This window comes from Gracilinanus agilis, chromosome 3 (assembly GCF_016433145.1).
Source record: "Gracilinanus agilis isolate LMUSP501 chromosome 3, AgileGrace, whole genome shotgun sequence".
Taxonomy (NCBI): domain Eukaryota; kingdom Metazoa; phylum Chordata; class Mammalia; order Didelphimorphia; family Didelphidae; genus Gracilinanus; species Gracilinanus agilis.
The window spans coordinates 340,355,013-340,372,640 of NC_058132.1; the positions used below are offsets into that span (position 1 = coordinate 340,355,013).

At 41.1% G+C, this 17,628-nt stretch overlaps 1 protein-coding gene across 1 annotated transcript in view; it reads left to right on the plus strand.

The window, feature by feature from the left end:
- MYLK (myosin light chain kinase) overlaps positions 1 to 17,628 on the plus strand; it is a 331,964-nt gene that overhangs the window by 231,616 nt on the left and 82,720 nt on the right. The window contains exons 18-20 of the mRNA XM_044670040.1: positions 6,225 to 6,275; positions 10,100 to 10,227; positions 16,058 to 16,211. Coding sequence (XP_044525975.1) covers positions 6,225 to 6,275; positions 10,100 to 10,227; positions 16,058 to 16,211 — 333 coding nt within the window. The remainder of the gene's footprint in view (positions 1 to 6,224; positions 6,276 to 10,099; positions 10,228 to 16,057; positions 16,212 to 17,628) is intronic.

A 17,628-nucleotide genomic window follows, 5' to 3' on the forward strand; every position in this document is an offset into this window, starting at 1 on the left:
TTATGATAACCTGAAGTTGAAGGCATCCTGGAGAGCACCTATTCTAGTGGAAGGAGAGAGGCTGTCTACAAAGCCAAAATAGCTATAAATTGTTGTTATTCAGTCATTTTTCATTCGTGTCCAGGTCTTCGTGACCTCATTTGGGATTTTCTTGGCAAAGATCCTGTAATGGTTTGTCATTTCCTTCTTCAGCTCATTTGACAGGCAAAGAAACTGAGACAAACAGGGTGAAATGACTTGCCCAGAGTCACCCAGCTAGTAAGTGTCTGAAATCAGATTTGAACACAGGAAGAAGAGTCTCTCTGACTCCAGGCCCAGTACTGCCTCCACTGCAGTAATAAATACAGTATTACTAAGAGTCCATTTGATGGAGGCAAATTTTCAGTGACTTCCCTGGCAGGTTGGAGAATGTCTGGCTTTAAGGGAGACATTTGACCCAATGACTTCAAAGCCCTACTTATAAGACAGGGAGTGTGCCAGAAGCTTCCCTGCTGCTTCTCATACTCCTTGATTATTTTTTTCTTTTTTGCACCAGCTTTGTGTTTTAATTGATTTAGGTGGAGTCAGCAACTGCCCTCTACTCAGTCAGAGAGCATTGCCTAGGGCACTTAGTTTAGTGACTTACCCTGAGTCACAGGGTTAGTACATGAGACAGTATGGCGGAGTATCGAGAACACTAGACTTGGAGTCAGCACTTACCTTTTGTGTGACCCTGGGCAAGTCATTGAACCACTGCCTCAGTTTCCTCATTTGTAAAAAAGAGGGGCCTGGACCTGATAACCTCCAAGATCCCTTTCAGCTCTAAAGCTATCATTGTATGTGTTAGAGGCTAGGTTTGATCCCGGTGTTCTGTATTCCCAGACCAGGGCCGTTCCCCCTTTACCCTCAATTCCCTGAGCTATCACTTCTCCATCCAGGCGATGACGAACAGTGATGGATCCACTCGCCATGTCATTTCTTATTGGTTTTTTGCTTTTCCTCCAAGATTGTTTCAAGTCAGGCTTATGGCTGGTACAGTAAGGTTGGGATTGTTGGAGAGGAGTCACTGGCAGAAGTAAAAGTGACATGAATCTTGTAACCATGAAAAAAAAATATTCTAAATTAATTAATTGAAATTTGCCAAATTAGATAAAAGAAGAAGAAGTAAATGTGGTCATAATGAGAGAAAAGGAGGAGAGAAAAAATTCACAGGGAGGACTCAGGTTGATACTTCAGGAAGTCCAAGGGAACCCTTGGAGATTGGGAAGCAGCAGGCTGCCAGGTTGTCCATATCAGATGGGGACAGAGTTGAAAAAAGTGAGCTCCAGGGGAGGGGAGAGTTAAACTGAGTGAAAAGTTTAAGTTTTGGGGGTATTGGATATGGAGGAACAAGCAGTAAGTACCAGGACCCAGTGGCTATAGAAGTAGCAACTGTAATTTGAACTTGGGAGTTGTTTGGTATATACAGTCAATGGCACCATACTGTCATGGTTGGGCAGCTAGGTGGCACAGGAGATAGAGTGCCAGACCCGGAGTCAGGAAGATTCATCTTCCTAGTTTCAAATCTGGCCTCAGACACTTCCCTAGCTCTGTGACTGTGGGCAAATCATGCAACCCTGTTTGCCTCAGTTTCCTCACCTGTCAAATGAGTTGGAGAAGGAAATGGCAAACTACTCTAGTACCTCTGACAAGAAAACCCCAAATAGAGTCATGAAGAATTTGACAAGCCTGAAATGACTGAACAACAATTGAATGAAAACAGACCAGTCATAAGAACAGACAGGAAGGAGTACACACTACCAAATGTTGAATTTAAAGGAAACTGGAAGAAAGTCCCGGAAGTCATAGAGAATAGGAATCACCTGGGCCTTTGTGAATCTGACTGGTTTTACCTTGTAGAAGTTCTGTCTTGAGAGTCTCTCAGTCATTCAACAAGCACTGATGAAGGGCTTAGAGTATGCCAGACATTGGGCTAGTCTAGTGGATAGAAAGTCTTCCTTGAAGCCAAGAAATTGTTCAAATCCTATGTATGATGTATCCTGTCAGTGTGACCCATGCAAGTCTCTAAGCCTATAATTTTTTTAACCCTCATTTTCTGTCTTAAAATTAATACTAAGCAAGCAGTAAGAGCTAGACTATTGGGGTTAAGAGACTTGCCCAGGTTCACACAACTGGAAAGTATCTGAGGTCATCCAAGTCCAGCCCTGCTCTTCTATGCCCTGAGCCACCTAGCTGCCCTCCAAGACTATAAATTGAAGAACAGGAACCCATCTGTTTTCCTAGAGTGTTATCATAGAGGGGCCTTCTTCCTGATGAAATCACAAATGTGGCTTTAAAAAAGTAAGAAATAAATTTTAAGCTAACTATAAAGAATTTGACAGGAATACAAAACCTCTTGAATTGCAAACAAGTCTATCTTAAAACAAAATGTTTGTCATTTTGTCTTTTATTCATTTATTCATTATCATTTTATGCAATCTAATAGGTGTGAGATGATATCTAAGAGTTATTTGGATTCACATTTCCTTAATCAATAATGATATAGAATCTTTTTTCATATAGTTACATGTAGCTTGCTGGTATTTTTGATGAAATATCTCACTTACTTTAAACTCAACACATTCAAAACCCAAACCCATCATCTTTTCCCCTCAAACCAACCTCCCTTCTCAAATTTTGATCAGTGATACTACCATTCTTCCAATCACACAAGAAGGAACCCCATTATCTTGGACTTCCCTTTACTTATTCCCTGTATCCAATCCTTCACCATCTTTCTTCCTAATGTCTGCCATATTTGTTTCCTCCTTTCCATTATAATTGTGACCTCACTCCTCATCACATTACATCAAAATAACCCTAGTCTTCTCTTATACTTGACCTCTTTGCTTCCATTCTCTCCCAAAATCCTCCAGTAGTACTTCCCATATACAACTGCCAACTAAGCTTCCTTAGACACATCACTTTTAGCATATCACTCACTACACAGAAACCTTTAATGGCTCCCAGCTGTCCACAGGATAAAGTACAAATTCTTTGGTACTTTATAAATCTAAAAGCACTACATGAGAGTATGTTATCATTATTATTGTTAACCCGGCTTTTAAGATTTTTCCATAATTTTACTGCTTTCTCTTTCTTTCCAAATCCACTTTCTACAACTCTTCAATACAAAACCTTGTTACCTCAGTACCAAGAATTTCTGCTTATCCCGGACACCAGACCTTTTCTCATGATGTGTTCCCCAACTACGACATCCTTCAAATTTCTTTACCTATCCAAATCCCACTCATTCCACAAGACTCAACCCCAGGTTTACTTCTTACCAAAAACAACCCTCCAATATTCTAATCCCCATGGACCCCTCTCTTCTCTCTTCGTCTAGAGCCAGATGGGTGGCATAACGATAAAGTACTGGTCTTGGACTCAGAAAGTTCAGTTATTCTTCAGTCTTGTCTGGCTCTTCATGACCCATTTGGGGTTTTCTTAGCCAAGGTGCCAGAGTAGTTTACCATTTCCTTCCCCAGCTCATTTGACAGATGAGGAAACTGAGACAAAGAGGCTTAAAAGTGATTTGTCCAGGGTCACCCAGCTAGCAAGTGTCTGAGGCCTGATTCTAACAAAGGAAGATTCCAAGCCCAGTGCTCTATCCACTGCACTACCTAACTGCCCTCAGAATCAGGAAAACTCGAGTTAAAATCCTGCCTCAGACACTATCTGTGGGATCCTGGTCAAACTACTTAAATTCAGGTTTCCTCATCTATAAAATCTAGATAATAACAGAAGATGTTTGTTTTCGAAGATTAAATGAGATAATATGTGTAACATGATTTATAAACCTTATTGAGCTTTATAAAAACTATTATTTTTTTATACTTAGAGCATAGTTATATAATCATTTTGTTTTGCTCTGTTGTTCCTGAGTGAATTTAAACATATGTCTTACATCCCTCTAGCCAATATTCTTAGGGTTCTGGTCCAGAGTTGTCAAAAACACGGTCCCACAATGTTCCCAATGCCACCCAAACCAGACTAAAATGTAATTAGGAAATATTAACAAAGAAATAAAAAGACAATAAAACAAAGACAATATTAAGATTTTAAACTAAGCCAATATCCAAGCTACAGAGCTGCTTAGAGATGGTTTAGTGGTCCCCATTTCTATCTGAGTTTGGCATTATCATAAGGCCATAAGTTGTAGAGAAGGAGCCAATATAGTGAATTTGGCAAAGGGAATTTGGAGCCAATTTGGTAACAGGAATTTCCTTATCTAGAAGTTCCTTATATTAATGAAATCTCAAGTGTCCCTATCCCCTTATATCCCTCACTGCCTAATAGTTAACTAGCATGGTGGGACTTGAGGTGAGACTTAAAGAAAGCCATAGAAATTAGTAATAAATGAGGAGGGAAAGCATTCCAGGAATCAGGTATCACCAGTGAAAATGATTGAGTAGGGAGAAGGAGTGTTGTGTTCAAGGAATAGCAAGGAGGCTAATGTCACTGGATTGCAGATAATATGATGGGAACTAAGGTGAAAGAAGAACAGAAGGATTGGAAGGGGCCAAGTTGTAAAGGGCTTTAAATTCCAAATAAAGGATTTTATATGGGGGCAGCTGGGTGGCTCAGTGGATTGAGAGCCAGGCCTAGAGACAGGAGGTCCTAGGTTCAAATCTGGCTTCAGATACTTCCTAGCTGCATGACCTTGGGCAAGTCACTTAATACACAGTATTGACTCCAAGACGGAAGGTAAGGGTTTTAAAAATAAAGGATTTTATATGTTATCCTCAAGGTACTAGGGATCTGGTGCTTATTGACTGAGAGGGAACTCAGGTCTGCTTTGAGAAAATCAATTTGACAACAGAGTGGAGGATGGATTGGAGTGGGAAGAGCCTTGTGGTAGGGAGACTAACCTGCAGGCTATTGCTAGAGTCCAGGCATGAGTTGATGAAGGCCTGCATCAGATTAGTGGTAGTGTCAGAAGAGAAAAGGGAGCATAGACAACAGATATAACAAAAGTAGAAATAACAGGAGTTGGCAACTGATAGGACATGGAGAGTGAGAGAGTATCAGGAGTCAAGTTATGATGATAGTAGGTGCTCAGTAATGAAATGGGTCTATTGATTGGTTGGCTAATGGATTCGTTGATTGAGGTAAGCTGTGACAGAAAGAGTCTAGCCTGGAATTAGACATTTGGAAGGAAAGAAGGGAGGGAGGGAAGAAGGAGGGAGGAAGAAAGAAAGAAAGGAAGGGAGAGAGGAAAGAAGAATGGAAGGAAGGAAGGAAAGGAGCTGTAGGGAAGGAGGAAAGAAAAAAGGAAGGAAGGGAAGAAAGAACAAAGGATTTATTAAATGCCAGCTATATCCCAGACACCATGGTAAATGTTCATATTTGCATGGTGATTTATACATTCATAACCGTTCCATGGGATCAAAGACTTACCACTGAGAGGCAACATTGGAGGTCATCTTGCCCACTTCTTTCATTTTATAGTTTAGGAATTAAGGATCAGAAATGTTAAATGACTTGCTCAAAGCCATAGAGATAGTAAATGCTACAGTGATGACTAAAACTCACATCCTTCAATTCAAATCCAATTTGCTTGCCATTGTTTTATATTTCCTTCCTAAAATGAGACTTCTGAGGCTTCTGGGCATTATTAGGATTCAAATCCAAAGCTTCCTGTTTACTATATAAGTATTTCTTTCACATCCCAGTCCTGTTATTGGTCTATGGAGGGTGTGAAAGCCATCCCTTTCTTGCAGCTCATCAGGTAGACTCTGAACTGAAAGTGAAAGCATTCAGCTAAGGGTCCCAGGCTAGGACAAACACTGAGATCCTTGGGCCCTTGCAAAAGACAAACTGAATATTCTAACATTATTTTCTTTTTCCAGTCCTTTGAAAGGTTAGGAGAGGAAGGGAAGATGGTTGGTAAGCTTACAATTGTGTCTTTAAATAGGATACAGGTAGCTCTTATTAAAGCAATCGGTGTACCTTCTTTATCCCAAAAATTCAGGCCCCAGAGACCACAGCCTCTGTTCCCTGAGTTCTGCTGCTTAATGTGGAAGTTGTGCCATCTCAGTCAAGAAGAGTAGGATATTTTTTTCTGAAGCTGGTCTCCAAGGAATGAACTGAAGGAGCCGGGGGGAGAGAAGATGCAATGGGCGTTCATGTTATTTTCCAAGATGTAGAAATTTTCTTGAGACATCAAGAAATGCCATGAGTAATTGAACTTCTCTGTATTTCAGGTGATGCAACAGTGAAAAAGAAACCTGCTCCCAAGACACCCCCGAAAGCAGGTAATTAAATGGCGGTAGCATCCTATGACATGATGTCACCTATCGGTTGGTGGGAACCAGTATTTCCCTTGGCCTGTTGCCACCCTTGTCTCTGGGGCTCAATGGTTCAGGATAAGCCTGACTTTGTCTTCCATCTCTCACATTCCCTTGATCCAGACTGCTGGTCATGGCAGCTTGCTCATTCTTTGGTCTCAGTCTCTTTTCTTTTTAATACTCTTATTTTTCTCATTCACCCTCAGCTCCTGTAACAAATGAGGTGCCAGACCTTGTCATCTCTACCTCCACAACATTTCTCCTTTCTGTGCCTTTATTCCAACTCACATAGCAGGTCCTTTATCACTTCTCCCCTAGGCTATTACAACGACTCCCTGAGAGTTGGCGGGCAGAGGATAAAGCACCCAGCCTTGGAATCAGGAAGACTCATCTCCCTGAGTTCAAATCTGGCCTCAGACACTAGGCAAGTCACTTACCCCTTTTTGCCTCAGTTTCTTCATCTGTAAAATGAGCTGGAGAAGAAATTAGTAAACCACTTCAGTATCTTTAAAAAGAAAATCCCAAATGAGGTCATGAGAAAATCCAAATGAGGTTGGACACGATTGAAAAATGACTGAACAACAACCTGATAGTTTCCTGCTCTGTCTTCCCCCGCTCTCTCCATTCTATCCCCTATTACCTTCCAAAGTGATCTTTCCATAGTGCATATATGACCATGTCACTCCCCCCTACTCACCAAACTCCAATGGCTCCCTGTTCCCTTAGGATCAAATATAAGCTCCTCTATTGGGCATTTAAAACCCCTTACAATTTGATCCCAACCTATCTTTCCTGTCTTGTCAGCCATTGATCCCCTTTTCTTACTCTACAGTCCAACCAAATTGATCACACTCAATCTCCCTTCTCTCTCTACCTTTACACTGGCTCATCTCCATACCTGGAACACATTCCCTCCCCACCTTTGCTTTTTAGAATCCTTAGTTTCCTTCAACACTTAAATGCCACTTTCTACCACGAAGCTTTTTTTTTTATATTCCCAACTCTTAGTACTTCTTGCCCCCCCAAATTACCTTGCATTTATTTGTGTATATATTAAATATAGTTATGTATATATGTGTTGTGTCCTCCAATAGAATATAAACTCCTCAAGGGCAGGGTTTGTCACTTACATCCTTATATCTCTGGAGCTTAGTACAGTGTCTAGCACATATTAGGTATTTCACAAATTCTTGATGATGGATTAATTCATTCACTTTATAAGCATACACTTTGCTCGGAACACTGTACAGTTTTGCCCTTCCCTTTCTCCAAAGCCTTACTTAAATTTAATTTAGCTGCATGAAGAAGGAAATATCTTTTAATAATAAAAAGGTGATAAAATAAAAAGGTTATTCTGTAGCCTTAATCACACCTTATCTAGATTATTGTGTTCATTCCTGGGAACCAATGTTTAAGAACATTGATAAGCTGGAGGTTGTCTAGGGGAGCAAAACCAGGAAGGTAAAAGCCTTCAGTCTTTGTCCTTTAAGGATAAGTTGTGGGAACTAGGAGTGTTTAGCCTGAAAAAGAGAAGACTAAGGAGAACCATAGTGGATGTCTTCAAAAATTTGAATGGCTAGAATGTGAAAGAGGGATTAGATTTGTCCTATTTGACCCCAAAGGGCAGAAACTAGGGGATGTGGATGAAAGCTACAAGGAGACACATTTAGGTAAGATGTCAGAAAATATTTTCCTTCCTTTCGAAGTTCTCCAAAAGTAGAATGGGCTGCCATTGGTGATGGAGTCTTCTTCCTTGGGCGTCTTTAAGAGAGGTTAGATGACTACTTGTTGGTCATGTTTTAATAGGAATTCCTTTCATGTAAGGGCTGCTGGATGGCCACTGAAGGTCCTTCTAATTCTCAAATTCTGAAATTTTCTGGGAAAGCTTTCCCTTATTAACCTCACATGATCCAGCTATCACCATACTCCACTTTCTCCGAAGTTTTGTTATTTTTGTTCAGTCATTTCCATTCTTGTTCGACTTTTAGTCATTCCATTTTGGGTTTTCTTGGCAAAGATACTGGAATGATTTGCCATTCCCTACTCCAGCTCATTTTACATATGAGGAAACAGAGGCAAACAGGGTTAAGTGACTTGCCGTGAGTCACACAACCTGAAGCCAGATTTGAACTGAGGAAGATGAGGCATTGTATCCACTGTGCCACCTAGCTGCTCCACTCCTCTGAAGTATTCAAGTGCAGTTCACAATATATTCATTTTGCAAGATCTCTCTTATCCTTCTCATATGGATCAGATTTGTCTCCCTATTATGACTGGAGGTTCCCTGAAAGCAGAGCCCATATTCTCAGGAAACAAGAAACAGGCACATGGATTTTGTCCATTTCATTCCCTCCCTTTGACCTTATCTGTATAGGATCTCAATGTCTCGCTAGAATATATCTCCTAGACGGTAGAGACATTTTCATTTTTGTCTTTGGCTAGGATTATGTCTGGCATGTTTTCCTTTTGGTCAGGCAGGATCTATGATTCCATTCTTCCACCTCAGATCGTAGAAATATTTTTCATTGATAAAGACCAGAAACTTTTCCTCATCTTAAAATTTTAGAGACTATAGGTTGGGGTACTGAGAGTTTAAAGTAGTATATATTAGAGGCAGGGAACTCCATCCACTTCAGCGGGATTCCTTTTACCTTGCACATGATAGGCATTTATTCAATTCATGGTTAACCTAATTGCATCACATTGCCATAAAGAAAGTTGAAGATCCCATTCAACATGAGTACAGAGGGGATACTATGTAAGGGTGGGATTGAAAACTGAGTGGGGCTTATTGGAGAAGGTTTTCTAAGGAGTCAAGTTGTAGTCCTCAAACCAATCCTAAGATTCTAGTTTTCTCCCTAAAATGTGGGACTGAAGATGGAGGAGACAGACTAACACAGGCTATGATATACATATTTGATAACAATGGACTATTCCAGCAGAATGCTATTGGCTTGATTTTGGCCTGTAGCTTGGCAGAAGATGGGCACTCGTCCACTTGGCTGAAAAGGAAAATGTCTCCTACCTTCACACACACACACACACACACAAATGTAATGTCTGTTTTGAACTGTATATATGTGGACATTCCTAAATATACAAACGCCTAAATTGTCCATTTCTGAACTTACTAATTTCCAGGCAGGGGCAGAGTTAAAAGTAACTCTTTTTTTTTTTTTTAATTTTTTTAAACCCCTACCTTCCATCTTGGAGTCAATGCTGTGTATTGGCTCCAAGGCAGAAGAGTGGTAAGGGTGGGCAATGGGGGTTAAGTGACTTGCCCAGGGTCACACAGCTGAGAAGTGTCTGAGGCCAGATTTGAACCCAGGACCTCCCATCTCTAGGCCTGGCTCTCAATCCACTGAGCTACCCAGCTGCCCCGAAAAGTAATTCTTAAGACACTATATGCCCTTCTCACCAAGAGCCAAGGAACTGATTTTACCACAAGCAATTTATCCCACACCACATTGAATGCAGCTGGAGGCACTATACAGAAGAGAGTGTAATGCAGGATTGGTGCAAGTTCTCTTGCATTTGCAAATTCACCTGAGGCAATATAAATAATCTGAGTGGGGTAGATGTTTCTCAAAGACTGGGCACAGGAGAGCATATGTCTCTAGCAAGCTGCACAGAATGCAATGATATTTCTGTGGCAAGAGCCAATTTCTAAAGGAGGCAGGTTCACTTGGTCTTCAGAGACATGTATTCTCACTGTCTATTCACCTGCCCACCTGGCTCTCTTTTTTTTGATCTCTTTATTTCTCTGACTCACTTTCTCTATTGTCCTCCAGCTCTTCCACCCCAGATCATCCAGTTTCCAGAAGATAAAAAGGTTCGAGCTGGAGAGTCCGTGGAGCTGTTCTGTAAAGTCGCAGGCACACAACCCATCACCTGCTCCTGGATGAAGTTCCGAAAGCAGGTAATCCACGTGGGTGGGGAATTTTAGAGGTCAGGACAAGCCCCTGACCAAGAGGTGGGTATAGATATGTGTTTGTGAAGGGAGGAGTCCTTTAAGGGGAGATCCAAAGGAGGCATGGTAACTCTTCCTACCAAGAGGTCTTCACAAATCCGAGAGGACACTATATATTTGGATGGCTTTCACAAGAACCCAAAGGAAGCATAGAAATCCATTTCCTTCTCAGAGAGTTTTACAAAGAAGAGCAATTCCCCTGTCAATCTATTTGTGGTCCTAGACAGAGTCTAGGTGAATTAAATGACCAACAACAATCACAGATGCCTGTTAATCACCTACTATGGTCATAAAAGAGAACTGCAGGTAAAGACATTATGCATTATTACTTGTACTGGGACGAGTAGAACTAAGTTCTCAACTTTTCTTCTATTCTATCTATATTTGTAGTGTAACTATAAATAAGTCACTGTTTCTCTCTAAACCTTAGAACTTTCCATCTGTATAGAAGGAAAAATTATCCCTATCCCCAACCACATTTATTTAAAATGTCTTTTTATGAGGAGACATTGAAATGAGATAAAGGGGGGTGGGAAATAAAGCTTATGAAATAATATCTATAAACAATTCAAAAGGGGCAGCTGGGTGGCTCAATGGGTTGAGAGCCAGGCCTAGAGATGGGAGGTCCTGGGTTCAAATATGACCTCAGACCGTTCCTGGCTGTGTGACCCTGGGCAAGTCACTTAACCCCTGTTGCCCAGCCCTTACTACTCCTCTGCCTTGGAACCAATAAACAGTATTGAATCAAAGACTGAAGGTAAGGGTTTTAAAATAAATGAATAAAAATAAAATAATTCAAAGTCATGGAGCCATTTTAAGATACTCTTGCCCAGCTATCCTTCTGGGCTCCCCAACATACCTGATGACAAAGGCGTATTTCAGCGGAATACTGTTGGCTTGGGTTTTGTCTTGTAGCATGGCAGATGACAGGCACATCCAGTTGGCTGAATGAGAAAGTGTCCTCCTGTCCTCCCTCTCCACCACAAATGTAATGCCTTTTTAGAACTGCATGTATGTGGGCACTCCTAAATATGCATACACCCAACTCAAAAATTTCTGTACTTACTAATATCCTGGCCTGGGCAGATATGAAGGGTTGGTTTCCAGGCAGGAGGGCAATAAGGGCTGGGCAATGGTTGTTAAGTGACTTGTCCAGGGTCACACAGCTACGAAATGTCTGAGGCCAGATTTGAACCAAGGACCTCCCATCTCCAGGTCTGCCTCTCTATCCACTGAGCCACCTAGTTGCCCTACTTCAATTCTGTTTTCCAGTTATTAAGTGTTTACTATGTGTAAGACTGTGCTTATGATGGGGATACAAAAGACTGAGTGAATGTAAAGCATTTATTGGGTACTTACTATGTGCTAAGCCCTGGAAATCCAAATGTAAAAGCAGGGTATAATGGCTCATACTTATTATCCCTGTTCCTGGGGAGCAGCGGATTGAGGCTGGTGGATTTCTTGAGCTCAGGAGGTTGAAGATGGAATGGATTTAAGGGAGCTGGGAGTCCACACCAAATCCAGTGTAAATACAGTGAGTATCAGAGAATAGGATCCCACCAGGCTATTAAACTGGCTCAGACTAGAAAGTGGGCAGGTCAAGCTCCCATGCCATTCAGCAGTGGAATCACCCAATGGGTGACTGTTGCAAGTCTAATCTCAGCAAGATAGGACCATTTAGTCTTAAATGGTGAAAAGTGGAACAGGGAATATGTTCACAAAGGCAGGGTGGGTACTGAATGGGATATGAAACGTCCAAAGGCAAAAATGAAGCAGTGTCTGCCTTTAAAGAAATTATACTCTGCAGAAAGGGTGCCATACTCTAATAGGATCCCAGCTAGGTACATTTTTACTTAGAAAACCACAAATTAGCATTATCTATGTTGTATTGAATTTTTATTCAAGTTGTCCAACATTGCCTAATTACATATATTAAACTAGTTCTGGGAACTTAGGATGTTTATTGCCTCTGCTCTATAGGGGATGGGGAGGAGGAAACCAATATACACAGAAGGAATATTATGTTGTTGGGTTTTTGGAGTGGGGAGAAGAAGAAAGAGATGAGAGAGACAGAGAGGGGGAAGGGAGGAGAGACAGAGAAACACTGATTTAAGCTTAGCTTTGTTGGAAGAAAAAGGGCTGAAAGGCTTGAGTGGAGTACATTCCAGCCATGGGGGATGGTTTGTTAAAATGCACAGAGTTGGAAGATGGAGTGCAGAGTTTAGAGTACAGTTAATAGCTGGGTTTGGCTGGAACATAGAAGGCAGGGAGGTGAGTAAAATGAGAGTCAGGAAAGGTAAGTTGGGGTCAGATTATAGAGAGCACTTTTAAAGAGTCAAATAGAGGACTTCGGATTTTATCCTAGAGTAGGCAGTTATTAAAATGGGTTCCATGAACTTATTTGTTTGTTTAATATTTTGATAACTATTTCTCAGGAAAATTAGTTTCCAATTTGTTCAGTTGTTTTTCACCCATAGCCAACTCTTTGTGACCCCATTTTGGGATCATTTGGGGTTTTCTTGGCAAAGATCTGGAATGGTTTGCCATTTCCTTCTCCAGCTCATTTTACAGTTGGGGAAACTGAGGTAAACAGGATTAAGTGACTTGCCTCAGGTCACACAGCTAGTAAGTATCTGAGTCAGGATTTGAACTCATGAAGGCAGGTCTTGACTCAAAACTAAATACTCTATCCACTGTCATAATCTCATCTATTTTAATTTTTATGTTTTAAAACCTGGTTCTGCAAAGGAATCTATAGGATTCACCAGGCTGCCAAAGAGGACTAAGATACAAAAGAGGCCAGGAACTCCTGCTCTGGAAACAAAATTGCAAACCAATAAAGTTTTTTTGAGTGGAAGAAAGTAGATCAGGCTTTTTACCTTAGGAAGATGATTTTGTCAGTTGTGTATGTAGAGAATGCACTGAAGAAGGGAGTGACTGGAGGCAAGAAAGTTTATTAAGAAATGATTGCAGGGGGCAGCTGGGTGGCTCAGTAGATTAAGAACCAGACCTTGAGAAAGGAGGTCCTGGATTCAAATGTGACCTCAGACACTTCCTACCTATGTGACCCTGGGAAAGTCACTAACACCCCATTGCCTAGCTCTTGTCATTCTTCTGCCTTAAAACCAACACACAGTATTGAGTCTAAAATGGAAGGCAAAGTTTTTTTAAAATATGATTTAAAAAGTCCAGGCAAGAGGTGATTCAGACCTTAGTCTCCCCAGGAAATTGTGTTCATTGAAGGAAGGGGATGGGTACCAGCACTGCTTTGGAAGTAGCTCCCCAAGCTAGCTCACAAAACCATACTCAACCTGTAATATAACCCAGATGGTGCTATATTTGACAATAGTTCAACAATTCTGCCATATTACAGGTTAAACAGGCTTTTATGAATTAGCCTGGGGATTTAACCACCATGAGGAAGCTTGTTTCTGTGGAGAAATGTGTTTCATGTTCTGAGGCTTGGACCTAACAAACAAAATTTTGGAACCCAACCCACGTGTAAGGCAGGGATTCGTGTCTGGTGTTTCTGTGCGTCTTCGGGTATCTATGTATGTTACAGAAATCCAGGAGTCCTTTGCTCCTGAGTCCTTCCTTGCTCTGTTCCCAAGATATGGAGGATATTTCCCTTTCTTTATTACCAAGATATTATAGCTATCCCTAGGGCATGGAGAGCCAGGCTAGTATAGAGGAGGAAGAGAACCTAAGTATTTTGGAAGGTGGAAATGGAAGAGGAAGGGAAGGACATTTTTCAGGCTTCCAAGCTATAACCTTGGGTCATACCACCCAGGATCATCAAGGAATAACAAAGAATCTCTGTGTTTTTTGTGCTTCATTAAGATACTTAAGCTAAGGATTTTTCAATTTAGAGAATTAGGACCCTGCTGGAGAAAGTTTTTAAAAATTTTTTCTATAATCCTCAATTCATTAAGGGAGGGAAGATTGGGAAGTTCTGATCCTGGAGGCCATTTAAGAGCTGAAATAGTTCATTCACTTCTCCCTTCGAACTCACTGAAATGGACAATTCGACTCTGGAGCTAAGAAAGAAAAATGGGAATAGATAAAAAAAAAAAAAGTAAATTCACAGAGTTCCAGGGCCAGCCAAAAGTTATCCATCATCTTTTACAAAAAGTCTCTTCTCCTCCCTCCCCTCCTTCCAATTAGTGCCTCCCTTGTATTAAGGAATAGGGCCTGGGCCTGGGATTTCTTTGGCACTGGATACTCCCAGGTAAGGAAGTTCCCTCATCAGTGTAGGTTGGTATTTTCCCCGCCATTTATGCTCTTAGAGAGTTGTCTAGCCCAGTGATGGGCAAACGTTTTAAAGAGGGGGCCAAAGGAAAGGAAATGCTCATCTGTCAGTCTGTTTCTAAGACAACTCTTTTGAAGTTTCATTGTATTGTATCTTACTCAGTGTATTCGTCAGCTTACGAATAACGTCACGCAGTCAGATAGAACATTTTAGGGGGCAGCATCTGGCCGGAGGACCATAGTTTGTCTATCACTGGTCTAAAGCACTGAGAAGTAATTTGCCCAGCTCTTTTTTTTTTTTTTTTTTTTTTTTTTTTTTTTTTTTTTGCCCTCTGAGGCCAGCTATCACTTGAATTTGTTTCATATTATAGATATGAATGTATGGGTGTGTGTACATTCAAGTATACATGTACACACACATACACATACACTTCTTTTTAACAGAGATTGGTTAATAAATGAAGGAGACTGGAGGGCAGCTACATAGCTCAGTGGATTGAGAGCCAGGCCTAGAGACTGGAGGTCCTGGGTTCAAATTTGACCTCTGATACTTTCTATCTGTGTGACCCTGGGCAAGTCACTTAACCCGCATTGCTTAGCCCTTACCACTCTTCTGCCTTTGAACCAATACATAGTGTTGATTCTAAGATCAAAGGTAAGGTGTATTTTTTAAAAAATAAATAAATAAAATAAATGAAGGAGACATGTTCTTTTCCTGTAGACGTGAGCTGTAAGCCTTTGGGAATGGGGAGGGGTGGATAGATTGATGGACCACCTTTTATTTAGCTCTCACAAATTAAAGATGTCTTGAGATGGTCAAGGAAGGGGCTGAGTAATGAGGTCCTAAAAATCTATTTATTAAGTTGTCTGACCAGCTCAGATGGTCCCTGTTCTGGAGAGAGCCAGGGAGACCTATATCACTTTATCAGTTATGATTTTGGCTCAACCAATAAACCTGATATAATCAATAAACTTATATTCTTACCCCAAAATCAGTCTCTTGAGATAATTTTAATCATAACAATTATATATACAACATTATATATATCAATTATATATATAATATTATACATAACATATATAAAAATATGTAAGCATATAACATATATAACAATATATAATATCATGTGTATGCCACATTAATGATTATGCCATGTGTACACACACACACACACACACAGAGTATATACTTCTATGTGTTGTATCTCATCTTCCCTCCTTCCCAGTGTGTAAGCTTCTTGAGGGCAAAAGACTTTTATTTTCTCCTCCACCTAGAGCAGTGCCTGCCACTAATTCTAATTTATCTAATAAATAATTGAATAAATGCCACTAAAATAATATTCACTAAACGCTTGTTGACTAATGGATTGATTGGTTGATTGCATCTAGGCAGAGCTGTTCCTGTCCCAGATCTGCCATGGACCCTCTGTAACCTGCCTTAGGGAGGATTCCACACTGTTCTAGGCTGTGCCAAGAGAGGGTTGCTCCTTCTTCACTCTGGCTATGCTAATTCTACCATTTGCTCCACCAGATCCAAGAGAGTGAACATATCAAGATCGAGAGCAATGAGAACAGCAGCAAGCTAACCATCCTCGCCACGAGGCAGGAGCACTGTGGCTGCTACACACTGCTGGCGGAGAACAAGCTGGGCACCAAGCAGGCTCAAGTCAATGTCACCGTTGTGGGTGAGTGGGCAGAGCCAGAGCTAGTGAGGGATGGTTGGGGCAGTGGTGAAAAGGAAGATGGCTCCAACTCCAAGAGTCTGAGGGATGGAAGAAGGCCAGTATTACCCATTGAGATGAGAAGACATGTACTGCCCCCCCCCCCAAAAAAAAAGGCTTCTCTTTCCTTGGATGAGAATGTGTATCTCTTGTGTTTTTAAATCTTTACATTCTATCTAAGTATTGGTTATACTTGTGATTGGTGATACTAAGTATTGGTTCCAAGGCAGAGGACTAGTAAGAGCTAGGCAATGGGGTTAAGTGACTTGCCCAGGGTCATATAGCTAAGCTATGTCTAAAGCCAGATTTGAATCCAGGACCTCCTATTCAAGCCTGGAGCTTTATCCACTGAACCACCTAGCTGCCTTTTACCTGTGAATTCATGGATGTGCTTGCATGAGTGTGTGTGCAGGTATTTGGGTGGATTTATAGGTGTATCTACCATGTTTATGTTTATAAGTACCTGTGGTTTCTCCATTGCCCCCAACTATGTACATTCTCTCTCTCTCTCTCTCTCTCTCTCTCTCTCTCTCTTTCTCTTCTCTTTCCTTCCCCCATCTCTGTCTGTCTCTCTCTTTCCCTCCCTCTGTCCCTCTCTATCCTTCTCTCTCTCTGTCTCTATGTCTCTGTCTTTATCTCTCTATGTCTCTGTCTGTCTCTCTCTCCCTATCTATCCCTCTCTCTTCTCTCCCCAGTTCCACAATGGTTAATGCAATCAGGACTCAAAGTGGAGATGAGGGGACAAATCTTCCAAGTGCCAACCCATTAGATTACACTTTGTGAACAAGTAGAGGTACGGAGTGTCCCCATGGCAGATAGAATATTGGGCTGGAAAAATTGAAGCCCAAACATGCTTCAAATAATAGAATCAACTGGAGAGAAGGAAAGAGAAAAAGTTCTTACTCTCATCCCTTACCCCACAAATCCTTACAAAAATAGCTAACTTCAGCTCAAAGGACAAGAGGAAGATAATGAAGAAAAGGAAGATGAATGGGTAGAGGGGAGCAGAAAAGAAGACTAGAAGTGGGGAAAAAGAAAAAAAGGCATGCAAAAGAATTTTTAAAATCATGAGATTTGGGGGCACCTAGGTGGCTCAGTAGATTGAGAGCCAGGACTAAAGAGAGGAAGTCCTGGGCTCAAATCTGGCCTCAGATACTTTCTAGCTCTGTGACCCTGGGCAAGTCATTTAATCCCATTGCCTAGCCCTTAGAGCTCTTTTGTCTTAGAACTATTATACAGGAGTGGTTCTAAAACAGAAGGGAATGTTGGTTGGTTGTTTTTAATCATGAAACTCAAAACCACTGAGGCCAAGCAGTTTGTGGTGGTATCTACGCACTGAGCAGCTGCTTATTTTTCTCTCTGCTGTTTCTTTAAAACCAAA